The sequence below is a fragment of the Vulpes vulpes genome, chromosome 5 (genome assembly GCF_048418805.1).
Source record: "Vulpes vulpes isolate BD-2025 chromosome 5, VulVul3, whole genome shotgun sequence".
Taxonomy (NCBI): Eukaryota; Metazoa; Chordata; class Mammalia; order Carnivora; family Canidae; genus Vulpes; species Vulpes vulpes.
Window position 1 is genome coordinate 10,612,981 of NC_132784.1, and position 14,291 is coordinate 10,627,271.

The 14,291-nt window shown below is 40.1% G+C and overlaps 1 protein-coding gene across 3 annotated transcripts in view; it reads left to right on the top strand.

Moving 5' to 3' along the window:
• The window catches only part of SCTR (secretin receptor), a 72,561-nt gene that overhangs the window by 13,328 nt on the left and 44,942 nt on the right, over positions 1-14,291 (top strand). For all 3 annotated transcript variants that reach the window (XM_026017745.2, XM_072757561.1, XM_026017746.2), the window contains exon 2: positions 7,520-7,640. In XM_026017745.2, the coding sequence (XP_025873530.1) occupies positions 7,520-7,640 (121 nt within the window). The remainder of the gene's footprint in view (positions 1-7,519; positions 7,641-14,291) is intronic.

Here is a 14,291-nt window from a genome sequence, read left to right on the forward strand (position 1 = left end):
CCTCTCTCTCTCTTAAATAAATTAATAAATAAATAAAATATTTTAAAAAATATACAGTAAAATAAAAAATAACAAAAGTTGATGAGGAAGTCGAGAAAATGGAACCTCTGTGCATTGCTAGTGAGAATGTAAAACTGTGCAGCTGTTGTGGAAAACCATTTGGTGGTTCCTAAAAAAGTAAACAGAATTGCCATATGATTCAGCAATTCTGTATCTGGGTATACACCCAAAAGAATCCAAAGCAGGTACTCAGATATTTGCACACCCATGTTCATAGCAGCATTATTTACAATAGCCAAGAGGTGGAAGCAACCCAGGTGTCCATCAACAGAAGAATAAAAGAACAAAACGTGGTGTATATGCACAATGGAATATTATTCAGCCTTACAAAGGAATGAAATTGTGCTAGATGCTACAAGGTGGATGTGCCTTAAAAACACCCTAAGTGAAATAAGCCAGATATAGAACAAATGTAGTGTGATTCCATTTATACCTACAAAGGCCAAATTTGTAGAGTCAGAAACTAGACTAGAAGTCATTAGAGGATGTGGAAGGAGGGAAATGGGTAATTATTGCTTAATGGGTACAAGGTTTCTGTTGTGATGCTGAAAAAGTTCTGGAAATGAAAAAGTTCTGGTAATGATTGTTGCACAACATTGTGAGTGTACTTAATGCCACTGAATTGTACACTTAAACATAGTTAAAGCCCTAAATTTTATGTTATGTATATCTTACAAGATTTTTTTAAAAAAAGAAATTATAGGATAAGAAGAAAAGGTTACTATCTTCTATTTTTTCTGTAGTCCAAGGGAAAAGCACCAAAGAAGTTGACATTGTCTTGGAGGGACAGTCCCAGTACAGGGGTTCTCTCATTTCTAACCTTGCTCCATCTTTTTCTCAAGAGTCCTCTCTGTGGGAGGACCCCTTTCTTGAATCCCACAGTGCAAATTGCCACCTCTTGGGGGAAACTTCACTCCCTAAATTACACACATTGGTACTGCCCTAGAATCTCTTCCCTACCCTGTGTCAGTCAGTTATGCTGTATAACAATCACAAAAAAATCTCCGTGGTATACAGCAGTAAGTGTTTATTTCTCTCTTTGTTTGTAAGTGAGCTGGGGTTTAATTGATCCAGGCCATGCTCAGCTGGCTTGGCTCCAGCCCCTGGGTTAGGTTCAAGTCTGCTGTGTGTGTTATTCATTCTTCCAAGACCAGCAGGATACCCCAGGTGGCAGAAATGCAAGAGAGCAAGCACAGCTGTGCAAACATATTTCAAGCTTCTTTTCATATCGGATCTACCTAATAGCCCAGTGATCAGTCACATGGCCAAGCCCAAGTGAGAAAATATACTCCACCCACCATGAAGTCATTTGTATAAACTCCTATCGGAAATTGAGACCAATAATTCTAATTACGATAATTCCTCTTTCCCTGTCCTTGGCAGTAAAACTCCTAAGTCTGTTATGAGTTACATTGTCTATATTAATACCCAAAGGATACTACAGAATGTGGAAGCTCGCAAGTACAGTCCAGGATGGATTTTGTCCTCTGAATCTGGCAGCATAATCAAGCCTGAAATGTTGCCCTCATCCCCATAATTGAATATGGCACATCACTATATCCACACATGAAAGAGGGAAGCATGTTTCTTTCCTTTTAAGGGCATAAGATACCACTTGCACATGTGTGTTTTGCTCTAATCCATTGCTAGAACCAAGTCACGTGGGCACACGTTAGTTGCAGGGAGATGGAAAATTCTAGTCTCCAGATGGTCAACCATATATGCCCAGTTAAATTCTGATTGTAGTAGAGGAAGGGAAGAATAATTATAGAAACAAAGGGTAATCTCTGCCAGAGAGGTTATAACTGCAGTTGGAATGGGAACAGAGACATGGAATGAAGTATTTACCTTCCCCTATATATTTACATAATATTTTTAAAGTTTCATATAATTTTCATAATACTTCCATGTATTCTCTTCCAGATTTTCTTCTGAAAATATGGTACATTCTACATCCTTACAATCATACAGTGTATACAACTTTGTGTCATGCTCTTCTCATTTAATATCATGGTGTTACCATTAACAATCTGTACTGCTGAATAGTCTTCTGAATTATCACAGGTAATGGCTGAAACTATCATGTTGAATGTAATTTCAAGATTTTAAAAAATATATTTCATTATTTATTTGAGAGAGAGAGAGAGCATGAACAGAGTGAGGGGCAGAGGGAGAAGCAGACTGCCTGCTGAGCAGGGAACCCGACATGGGACTTGATCCAGGACTCTGAGATCATGACCTGAACCGAAGGCAGATGTCTAATCAGTTGAGCCACCCAGGCGCCCCCAATTTCAAGATTATAATATTATATATTATGTTGAGTGTTAGCTGAGTGTTCCCTCAGATGTTTAAATTGTCTCTTTTTAATATTTAAACTTTGAGATCATCGTAGACTGTATGAAAGAATACAGAAAGCCCATAGCCTCTTGCCAGCTTCTCCCAGTGATAAAATCTTGCAAAACTATAGGTAGTACAGTATTACAATTCCAGCATTGACATTGACACAGTGAAGATACAGAACATTTCTACCACCCCAAGGATCACAGTGCCCTGTTACAGTCACAACCACTTCCCTCCCACTCCTACCCCTTCCTTAATTCCTGACAACCACTAATCTGCTCTCTATTTCTATAATTTTGTCATTTCAAGAGCTATATGGATAGAATCATATAATATGTAACCTTTTGGGATTGACTTTTTTTCATTCAGCATACTTCTCTGGAGATTTATCTAGGTTGGCCTATGTATCAATAATTTGTTCCTTTTTATTGCTGAGTGGAGTTTTGTAGTATGGATGCACCATAGTCTATTTAATCATCCACCCATTGGAAGACACCTGGAATATTTGAGTCTAGGGCTGTTATGAATAAAGCTGCTATAAATATTCACATATAGGTTTTTGCATAAATAGAAGTTTTCATTTCTGTGGGATAAAGGCCTAGGAGTGCAATTGCTGGATCATATAATAGTTGTGTATTTAGCTTTTGTAAAAACACTGCCAATCTGTTTTCCAGAGTGGCTATATCAAATTACATTCCAAGTCGCAATGTATGAGTATTCTAGTTTCTACACAACCTCGCCAACACCTGTTGTTACTATTCTTTTTAATTTTAACTATTATGATGGGAGTATAGTGAAAACACATTGGGGTTTCAATTTGCATTCACTTAATAGCTAATGATTTTGAGAACCATTTCACATGCTTATTTGCTTCTGCATATCTTCTGTGAAATGTCTTTTCTTGTATTTTACCTATGGTTCTAACTAAATTTTTTGTTTGTTTACTGGCGAGTTTTGAATGTTCTTTATAAATTCTAGATACCAGACGTTTCTTGAATATGTGACTGCAAATATTTTCTCCCAGTCTGCAACTTGTCTTTTCATCCACTTAATATGGTTTTTCATGAAGCAAAACTTTTAAAAATTTTTATGAAGTCCAGTTTACCTAGTTTTCCTTTTATGGATTGTGCTTCTGTTGTCACATGTAACCCTGAAAGTCTGCTCATTTTTTGGATCCTTGGGACTCCAGGATCATGCCCTGGGCCAAAGGCAGGCACTCAACCGCTAAGCCACCCAGGCCTCCCTACTTTTAATTTTTTTAATGAAAAAAATATTTTAAGCTCCAACGAGGGGCTTGAACTCACAACCCTGAAAGCAAGAGTCACATGCTCTACCAGCTGAGCCAGTCACATGCCCCAAAGTCTGTTCAATATTATTTTCAGTTTATTTTTTCTCTGTGTTGTACAGATAGAGTGATTTCTACTGTCCTGTCTTCTGGCTCAGTGACTCTTTCTTCTGTCCCTCCCCATGCCACCACCATTCTCCTGTTGAACCTTCCACTGAGCTTTTTCCTTCAGTTATTGTCTTTTTCAGTTCTAGCATTTACATTTGATTTCTTTGTATCTTCTATTTCTTTGCTGAGACTTCCTCTTATTGCCGAGGTTTATATCCCTACATTTGTTTTGAGTGTACTTATAATTGCTCATTGAAGCATTTTTATGATGGATACTTTAAATAAAGGTCTTTGTCAAATAGGTCTAGATATCTCCACCTCAGTGTAGGCATCAATTAATCATCTTGTCTCATTCATTTTGATGTCTTCCTGGTTCTTAACACGATGAGTGATCTTTTATTGAAAGTGAGACATTTTGTATTGCTGTAAGACTGCATCTTACTTAAATCTCTCTTAGTTGGCTTTTCCTGATGGGAGAAGGGGATGGGTGCTGCCTCATTTCTGCCAGGTCCAAGTAGAAGTCCAGCTTCCCCACTCTGCCTTTTTTGACAATAGCAAAGGAGAGAGTTTCTCCCCTTACTGATGAGTGGAAGGTGGGAGTATCAGCTCCCTATCTGGTCTTATAACATTGCAGTGAGTGAGATCTCATCATCACTGGTGCTGGTGAAAGTTGTGAGTGTCCATTAGGCTCCCTCCATGTGTAGAGAACCATTTTTTAGCCATTCCTTTAGGGTAGGAGGCTGGCAACGAGTTCCTTCAGTCTTTATTATCTGAGAGTGTCCTGATTTCCCTTTCATTTCCAGAGATGTCTTCTCCTGAGTATAGGATTCTAGGTTAACTCTTTTTCTTAAGTACCTATGACACCACCCCAGTGGCGAGATGGAGGAGCACCTCATTACTTCTGGATTGGGATGGAAGTCCCGTCTCCAAAGACATCATAGGCTGGGGGGACCTCTGTTAGCACATAGCAGGGAGAAAGCACCAGCTCCCTACTTGGCCATCTCTGTCACCACCCTGGCAGGGAGGCTGAGGCCATATGTCACAGCCTGGGGAAGGCAGAAGTCCTAGTTCCCCAGCTTACCACAGTTTTTTCTGTGGTTTTTGGCTGGAGTAGGGCAGTTGTTGTCTATACATTTTCTGCCTTGCTATACTTCCTCTTTCCCGGTCCTTGGCGAGAGAGAGCAGGCTTTTTTTGTCTGCATATGGCTACATTTCCTTACTGCTGACTTCTTCAGCTCTGGTAATGGGATCTAGGAAGTGAAAAGAAACTTCAGAGACATTACGGCTTCCTTGGGTCATGAGGTCTTCAGCTACTTTGCCTTCTCTCCACCTTCCAGAATCTTCCTAACCTTGCTTTGTAAATAATGTCCAGAGTTTCTTGTTGTACTTAACAGGAGTAATAGGGAAAAGCTTTGTGTACTATATCTTCCTGAAGTCCATCTCTTTGTTGCTATAAGACGTAAAGCTGTAACAGAATCCTTCCATATAAAGCTTTTTCCACATAGATTACTAGAAGTAAAGTCAGTTGGCCAAAAGGTATGAACATTTTGGTGACATTTAATGCATGATGACATCGCTTAAAAGATTGTACCTGTTTGCACTACTTCCAGCAGTTTCTCACCTTTTAAGAGTGATGTTAGTCTCAAGGTAGCACTGAACAGAATGTGTGTCTACTTGAGATCTTTGGTGAACTAAAGGCAGCTTGCCAACCTGCAGGTGGATTTTTCCACTCAAGCTCTTCTACTGGCTCTGCTGAAAAGCTAGGGGGTGCTGGTGTTGATGGGCTTCAGCAAGGACTGGGAGGGAACCCCATGAGAGGATAAAGGCATAAGTATGTGAGGCTGCATGCCTGTTCTCCCAACAGTGACTACATTCTTAGAGAAGCTTGTTTCATTTTGAGAATCTAAATATAAGAGTCATCACAAGCAATGTGATGAAGTCGTTTTGCTATATTGCCAGGTATGAGATGGAAATTCAGGGGAGATGAATGGGGAAAGAATGACCATAGCGTGATTTTTTTTTATAGCATGATTTTTTAAAAAAGATTTTATTTATTTATTTATGAGACACACACACACACACACAGATAGAGATAGAGAGAGAGAGAGAGAGAGAGAGAGACAGGCAGAGACACAGGCAGAGGGAGAAGCAGGCTCCATGCAGGGAGCCTGACGTGGGACTCGATCCCGGGATTTCAGGATCATGCCCTGGGCTGAAGGCGAGACTAAACCACTGGGCCACTGGGGCTGCCCAACCATAGCATGATTTTAATGCTGGACAGGCACAGGCATTCCTGCAGCAGCTCTGTTGTGGCTGATCACAGGCTCTGGGCCAGGGGATGTGATGTGTGTGTTTCATGGGGATCATGGGCCCAGTTGCTTGGTATTGGGGAGTAGTTGGAGAAGAGCAGTTGCTGACAGCTAATATATTCCTTTTTATTTTAAGAGAGAGAGAGAGAGAGAGGGAGAGAGATTGGGGGTGGGAGTAGGGGCAGAGGGAGAGAGAGAGAATCTCATGCAAACTCCATGCTTACCGCATGGAACCCTACAAAGGGCTTGATCTCACAACCCTGAGATCATGACCTGAGCTGAAATTAAGAGTTGCATGTTTAACTGACTGAGCCACCCAGGCACCCTGTGGATAGATACTTCCTGACTGCAATAGCGAAGGGTCATAAGATGTGGAGGATCCAAAATAAGAGATAACCAGATAATTTATGTTTGGTTTGCAATCATTTGAATACAGTACTACCTTAGCTGCCCTTCTCTGGCCCAGAGCTTTTGTTTATTTGGGCCATTTTGGAGCATGGCTTTGTCCCCAGGGACTTCTCCCCCTCTCCATTATGTTGACATTTTCATCTACAACACAGTAGTACAGGATTGACAAGAGGGTATGAAACCTAGCCCTTGACCTCTTGGAAGGCTGGTCTCTGAAATCAGGAATCCTGGGTGTCAGACCTTGGTCTCAGGCCCAAACCACTATGGGCATCAGTTTCCTTTTCTGTGTCTCTTTACAGGGTTATTTTGGGATTAAATAAGGTATTATATGTGAAAAGACTCGAATATTAAAATTCATTACTCTGTAAAAGGTAAAGAAGAAATCCAATTCATTTATCTTTTCAGTTCATTCATTTACTCATTCGTTCACTCATTTACTCACATATTTATCAAGTGTCAGGCACAAATAAAAGAAGGGAGCCGTGCTCTGGAAATCTACTCTAGGAAGAGCTAGGAAGTCAGGACTATATGCTAATTCTTCCTGTCTAGCTCTTTCCTCAGTTGCTCTTTGCATGGGGTGAACATGTGCTCTCTTCTGAGGAACTGGGAGATAGTTAAGTATAGGTTTCAAAGACCTTTGAACCAAAACTAAGCTTGCCAAACCTGGGAAATAAACACTGTTGGAATAAATGAAGTCCTACTGACTAATAATGGTGAGATGTCCAGAAAGCAAGTAACTCAGTGGTCTCGGGAGTCTTGGTAAACTTAAGAGCATGATTTGCAGTGGACAAGCTACAGATTGAGTGTCCTGGCTGTCCCAGCTGTGTCCTGAATTCTCTCCCAGGAGTGGCTGCCTCCACCTCTCTGTGAGGAGCTCCTTGGTGGCGTGGATTTTCCCCTCCTTATTTTGAATCCCCACTGTCTAGTCCCACTCTTGCTCACAGAAAGTCTTTTTGTGATACACTGGAGTTAGTGGCCAACATGAGCATTCTGGGTTTTGGACTTGCAGGTGGGCGCCCTCCCCAGACTGTGTGATGTGCTGCAGGTGCTGCGGGAAGAACGGGACCAGTGCCTCCAGGAACTCTCCAAAGAGAAACCAGGAGACCTGGGCATGGAGCAACCAGCCCCAGGTACGTGGCCTACTTTAGTCCACTCATGGATGTGGATTGTGTCCAGTCCCCCTGGGGTAAGGCAGGCTGGGCCAGTTGAGGATGTAAGGTGCTGGACTAGCTGTATTCATTCAGATAATCAAGGGTGGGTGTGGGGAGGGTCTGGAGTGATCCCAGGGAGGAGTTGACACACTGCTCAAGAAGTCAGATCATCACCACTCACTGTTTCTCTGGGCTTCTGGATACAAGTCTGTGTTTTCAAACCACCAACTTGTGCATGATGACTTCACCAAGGTAAGAGTTTGGTGAGAATGACTAGTCAAGGCAGTGTACTTCTTATCCATTCTCTCGCCTCCTCTGCCAGTTTGATGAGTGAGGTAGCCAGAAAGGCAGCAAGGGGTCAGAAGAACCAGGGGTCCAATGTTGGCTTACACTCACTGGCTGTGTAACCATGAACAAGTTCTCTAACCCGCTGAGCCTCAGTTTCTTGATCTACATAATGGAGATGATAATGTCTACTTTGGGACTATAGTGATAAATAAGATAAAGTATGTTCAATACTATGATTCTCAGGGCACCCGGGTGGACCAGTTAGTTAAGCATTTCCTTCACCTCAGGCCATGAACCCAGGGGCCTGGGATCAAGCCCCGTCTAGAGTTCCCTGCTCAGAGGAGAGTCTGCTTCTCTCTCTGCCCCTCCCCTTGTCCATGCACGGGCTCTCTTTCTCTCAAGTAAATAAATAAATAAATAAATACCGAAAAAAAAAATAAATAGTGGTGATTCTTAAATGTCATTATTTTAAGTGTTACTATTATTCATTTTAAAATACCATTAATTTGACATTTAAATGTTAATCTTATTCCTATTCTATTTTTTTAACTTCCCCTCATTTAAGGATTAGGAAGCATGTAGCATTAAGAAAAGAATCCATTACAGGTATTCAAACAAAAACTTGTACACACATATTCACTAGTCTCAGTAGCAAGGGGCAGAAACAGCCCAAGTGTCCATCATCTGTTGCATGAGTAAGGAAATGTGGTCTATACACACAATGGAACATTATTCAGTCTTAAAAAGAAATGAAATACTGGTACATGCTACGACATAGATGGTAAGTGAAGAAAGCCAGTTACAAAAGGCCATGTGTCGTACGATTCCATGTATATAAAATGTCCAGATCTTGCAACTCCATACAGAGAGAAATTAGATCGGTAACTGCAGGGGCTAGGGGAGGGGGGATGGGAAGTAACTGCTTAGCGGTTCCCTTTTGGTGCTGGTGAGAATATCTTAGCTCCAGATAGAGGAGATGAATGCATGATGCTGTAACTACTAAATTCCACTGAATTGTACACTTTAGAATGGATAATGGTTAATTGTATGTTATATGAATTTTTAAATAGACTCTTTTTTTTTTTACAGCAATTTACTGCAAAATTGAGCAGAAAGTGCTGGGTTCCTATATACTCTCTGCTCCCCACCCAAGCATAATCTCCCCCCCCCCAAGAACATCCTATAACAGAGCGATACACTTGTTATAATCGATGAACCTGCATTGATACAACATTACTACTCAAAGTCCAGAGTTCATATTAGGGTTCACTCTTGGTATACATTCTCTGGGGTTTGACAAATGTATAAGGACATGTGTTCACCATTATAGTATCGTACAGAGTAGTTTCTGTGCCCTAAAAATCCTCTGTCCTCTACCTATTCATCCCTCTCTCTTTCCCTAATCCTTGGCAACCACTGATGTTACTGTCTCCATAGTTTTGCCTTTTCTGGAACCTCATATGTAGTCTTTTCAGATTGGCTTCCTTCACATTGATATGTATTTAAGGTTTTCTCCTTGATAGCTTGATAGCACATTCTTCATAGAGCAAAATAATATCCCATTGTCTGGATTCACCACAGTTTACCCATTCACCTACTGAAGGACATCTTAGTTGCTTCCACATTTTGATAATTATAAATAAAGCTGCTATGTGTGGACATAGGTTTTCAACTCATTTGGGTAAAATACCAAAGAGCTTGATTGCTGGATCATATACATGGTAAGAGTATGTTCAGTTTTGTGAGAAGCTACCAAACAGTCATCCAAAGTGGGCGTGTAATTTTGCATTCCACAAGCAGTGAATGAGAGTTCTTGTTGCTCCACAGTCTTCACCAGCATTTGCTGTTGTCAGGGTTTTTTTTTTTTTTCAATTTAATTTGATAAAATGCATGTAACATAAAATGTACTATCTTAATCATTTATAAATTTAAAAAATTTTAATTTTAGGAAAAATTGCATAACGTAAAATTTACCATCTTAGCCATTCTCAATGTACAGTGCAGTAGTGTTAAGTACATTCACCTTGTTGGGCACTCGGTCTCCAACACTCTTTTCATCTTGAGAAACTGAAACTCTATATCATTAAAACAACTTCCTTGGGGTGCCTGGGTGGCTCAGTTGGTTAAACGTCCAACTCTTGATCTCAGGGTTGTGGAACCTCCTGAAAAACAAACAAACACCCAACAGCTCCCTTTTTTTCCCTTACCCCATTGCCTGGCAACCACCATTCTACTCTCTGTTTCTATGAATTTGACAATTCTATTTAAAAAAAATTTTTTTTTTTGAATTTGACAATTCTAGATACCGCATGTAAGCAGAATCATACAGCGTTTGTCTTTTTGTGATTGGCTTATTTCACTTAGCATAATGTCCTCAAAATTCATCAATGTTGTGGCATAGAGCAGAACTTTCACATTTTGTTTATCCATTCATTCATGAAAGGACACTTGAGTTATTTCCACCTCTTATCTGTTTGTGAATAATGCTGCCATGAACATGAGTGTGCAAGTATCTATCTCTTCAAGTTTCTGCTTTCAATTCTTTCAGATATATAACTGGAAGTGAAATTGTGGGATTATATAGTAATTCTATTTTTAATTTTTTCAGGATCTGGCATACTGTTTTTTTTTCATAGTAGCTGTAATATTTCACATTCTCACCAGCAGTGCACATGAGTTCCAATTTCTCCATATCTTCACCAACATTTGTTACTTTATTTTTTATAGTAGTTATTCTAATGGGTATGAGGTGATGTATCATTGTTTTGATCTGCATTTTCATGATGATGAATGATGTTGAGCATCTTTTCATGTGTTTGCTGGTTATTTGTATGTCTTCTTTGGAGAAGTGTCTATTCAAGTCCTTTGCCCATTTAAAAATAGGGTTGTTTGGTTTTTTGCTGTTGTATCATAGGAGTTCTTTATATATTCTGGGTCTTAACCTGTTATCAACTCTATGATTTGTAGATAATCTTGCCTATTGTATAGGTTGCCTTTTCATTCTGTTGGTTGTGTCCTTTGAAGAACAGAAGTTTTTAAGTTTGATATAGTTCAATGCATCTATTTTTTACTTTTGTTGTCTGTGCTTTTGAAGTCATATCTAATAAATCATTGCTAAATTGAATCTCAAAAAGCTCTTCCTGTATGTTTTATCTTAATATTCTTATAGTATTAGCTCTTATATTTAGGTTCTTGGTCCATTTTGAGTTAATTTTTGTATATGGTGTCCAGCTTCATTCTTTCTCATGTGGATATCCAGTTTCTCCAACAGCTTTTGTTGAAAAATGTCTTCCCATTCAATGGTTTTGGCACTCTTCTCAAAAATCATTTGACTATATACGTGAGGGTTTATTTTTGGGTTCACTCGTCTATACTATTGGTCTGCACAGCTGTCTTTCTGCCAGTGCCATGCTGTTTTGATTACTGTAGCTTTGTAGTAAGTTTTGAAGTCAAAAAGTGTGAGACTTCCAACTTTGTTCTTTCAAGGTTGATTTGGCTATTTTCAGGTCCCTTGAGATTCCATATGAATTTTAGGATGGATTTTTCTATATCTGCAAGTAATGCAGATTGGGATTTTGATAGGGATTGCATTGAATCTATAGATTGTGTTGGATAGTATCAACATCTTAAAAATATCAAGTGATCTGATCCGTGAACACAGGGTGTCTTTCCATTTATTTGTGTCTTTAGTTTCTTTTAGCAATATTTTGTCATTTTCAGCATGCAAGTCTTTAACCTTGTTGGTTGGGTATTCCTAAGTGTTTTATTTTTTTATGCTACTGTAGATTGATTCATTTCCTAATTTCCTTTCCAGGTTGTTCCTCATTAGTGTACAGGAATACAACTGATCTTTGTGTGTTAATTTTATATCTATCCTGCAACTTTGCTGAGTCCATGTATTAGTTCAATAGTTTTTTGTGGAATATTGAGGATTTTCTACATATAAGATTATGTTGTCTGTGAACAGAGATAATTTACTCCTTCCTTTCCAATTTGGATGCCTCTTATTTCCTTTTCTTGCCTAATTGCTATGACAAGGACTTCCAGTACTACTCTGAATACACCTGATGATAGCAGGCATCCTTGTCTTGTTCTTGATCTTACAGGAAAAGCTTTCAGTCTTTCACCAGTGAGTATGATATTCACTGTGGGCTTTTCACATATGGCTTTTATTATGTTGAGTTAGTTTCCTTGTCTTCCTAGTTTGTTAAGAGTTTTTATCATGAAAGGGTGTGAACCTTGTTGTATGCTTTTTCTACATCAACTGAGATAATCATGTGGTTTTTGTTCTTTACTCTGTGAACGTGGTATATTACATTGACTGATTTTCATATGTTGAGCCATTCCTGTGTTACAGGGATAGATCCCACTTGGTCATGGTACATAGTCCTATTAATGGATTATCCTCTTCAATTAAGTTTCCCGGTATTTTGTCTAAAATTTTTTGCAATAATGTTCATCGGGGATATTAGTCTGTAGTTTTCTTGTAATGTCTTTGTCTGGCTTTTGTAGCAGGATAATACTGACCTCATAGAATGATTTACCCCCTTTTCCCCTTTTTTAGAAATGTTTGAGGAGGGCCAGTATTAATTCTTTTTTATTTTATTTTATTTTGTTTTATTTTTTTTTTATGTTAATTCTTCTTTAAAGGTTTGGCAGGATTCACCAGCAGGGCCCTCTGGGCTTTTCTTTGTTGGGGAAACGAAAGGTTTTTTATTATTATTATTGACTCAATCTCTTTACTAATTAGAGGTCTGCTCAGACTTTCTGTTTGTTTGTCTCAGTAGATTGTGTGTTTCTAGGAACTTACCCATTTCATCTAGGCTATGCAGTTTGCTGGTGTATAGGCCATGCATACATATCCTTTTGCAACAGTCTTCCCTCCAAGTCATGGCCTTTGTTCTTGAAATTCTTGATCCGTTGGTTATCCAGTTTCTCACTGTGTACCATGGCTGGGTCGGGGGCTCCTTCCCCTGCTCCAGCACCATGCAGCATAGATACTCCCTGGATCTCAGCTGGCACTCCAGAAGCTCTGCCTGGTGCACACTGCTTTTTCACTCCTCTCATCTCCTCCGCCTCTGCCTCCTCCTCCTCTCTCTAACTTTCCCACTTCACATGGTGCCTGACTACTGGTGGCAATGATGGTGGAATGTGCTGTGAGCTAGAAGAGGAGGCAGCCTCTATCTCTGTTTTGTGAATTTTACCTCAATTTTTAAAAAGAAAGAGGAAGAGGATGAGAGAGGAGGAGAGAGACCCAGACTTTTAAATTAGACAGTCTGGGGGCACCAGGGTGGCTCAGTTGGTTAAACATATGACTCTTGATTTCAGCTCAGGTCATGATCTCAGGATCATGAGATAAAGCCGCGCATCAGCTCCGTGCTCAGTGTGAAAACTGTTTAAGATTCTCTCCCTCTCCTTGTGCCCCTCTCCCTGCTCACTCTCTCTCTCTAAACAGATAAAATAAAAATAAGTTAATAAGTTAGACAGGCTGTGTGACCTTGGACAAGTTACTTAGTGTCTCTGGGCCTCAATTCCCAATTTTTTTTATGGAGTGGTGTGAAATTACAAGCATTCATTTACAAAATATAGCACTTACTGTTATGAGGTGGGAATGGTGAGAACAAAGGATACAGTGATGAGAAAAAGGAACACAGATTCCTCTCTAATCACCGAGGGATCTATTTTTCCACATGTAGTAGAAGCTTGGTAGCCTAGTTTCATCAAATAGGAGTTGGCTTTTTTGGCACATTATAGGAAGTCCAGAACTGGACTTTTTGTGCTGTTTGCCTCATGGTCATAAAAAGGCTGCCATACCTCCAGGCAGGAGGGGGAGAGTACCTGTCTCTGGCAGGAAGAAGAGGATCACCAGTAGAAAGGGTGAGACGTACTGGGAAGTCCTCAAGTTCTCTAAGTGACTTCTGCTTATATACCTCATCTGCCAGAACTGGACTGCATGGCCACCTCTGGCTGCAGATGAGGCTGAAGATTGATTTTTAGCTGTGCCTGCGGCTACCTTGAACAAAATCACGCTCTGTCAGTGAGCAAGGTAGACAGTCTCTGCTACAGCCCTTATGACTAGCTGATGAGGGAGACATTACTCAAATATCAGAAATTATTGTAAAATGGAAACAAGATGAGTAGAGTGTGATGTTCGGCTCTCTGTAAGTATGAAGTGAGGGACTCTGACCTGGCCTGCAAACCCTGGGAAAGCTTTCTGAGGAAGCCATGTTTGAGCCCAGACTAGGGATGAGTAAACTTTCCTGTGCAAAAAGGAGAAAGAGCAATCAGGGCTGGGGGAACAGTGGAGAGCACACCTGTGGTGGGAGGAAGGCCGAGGTGGCC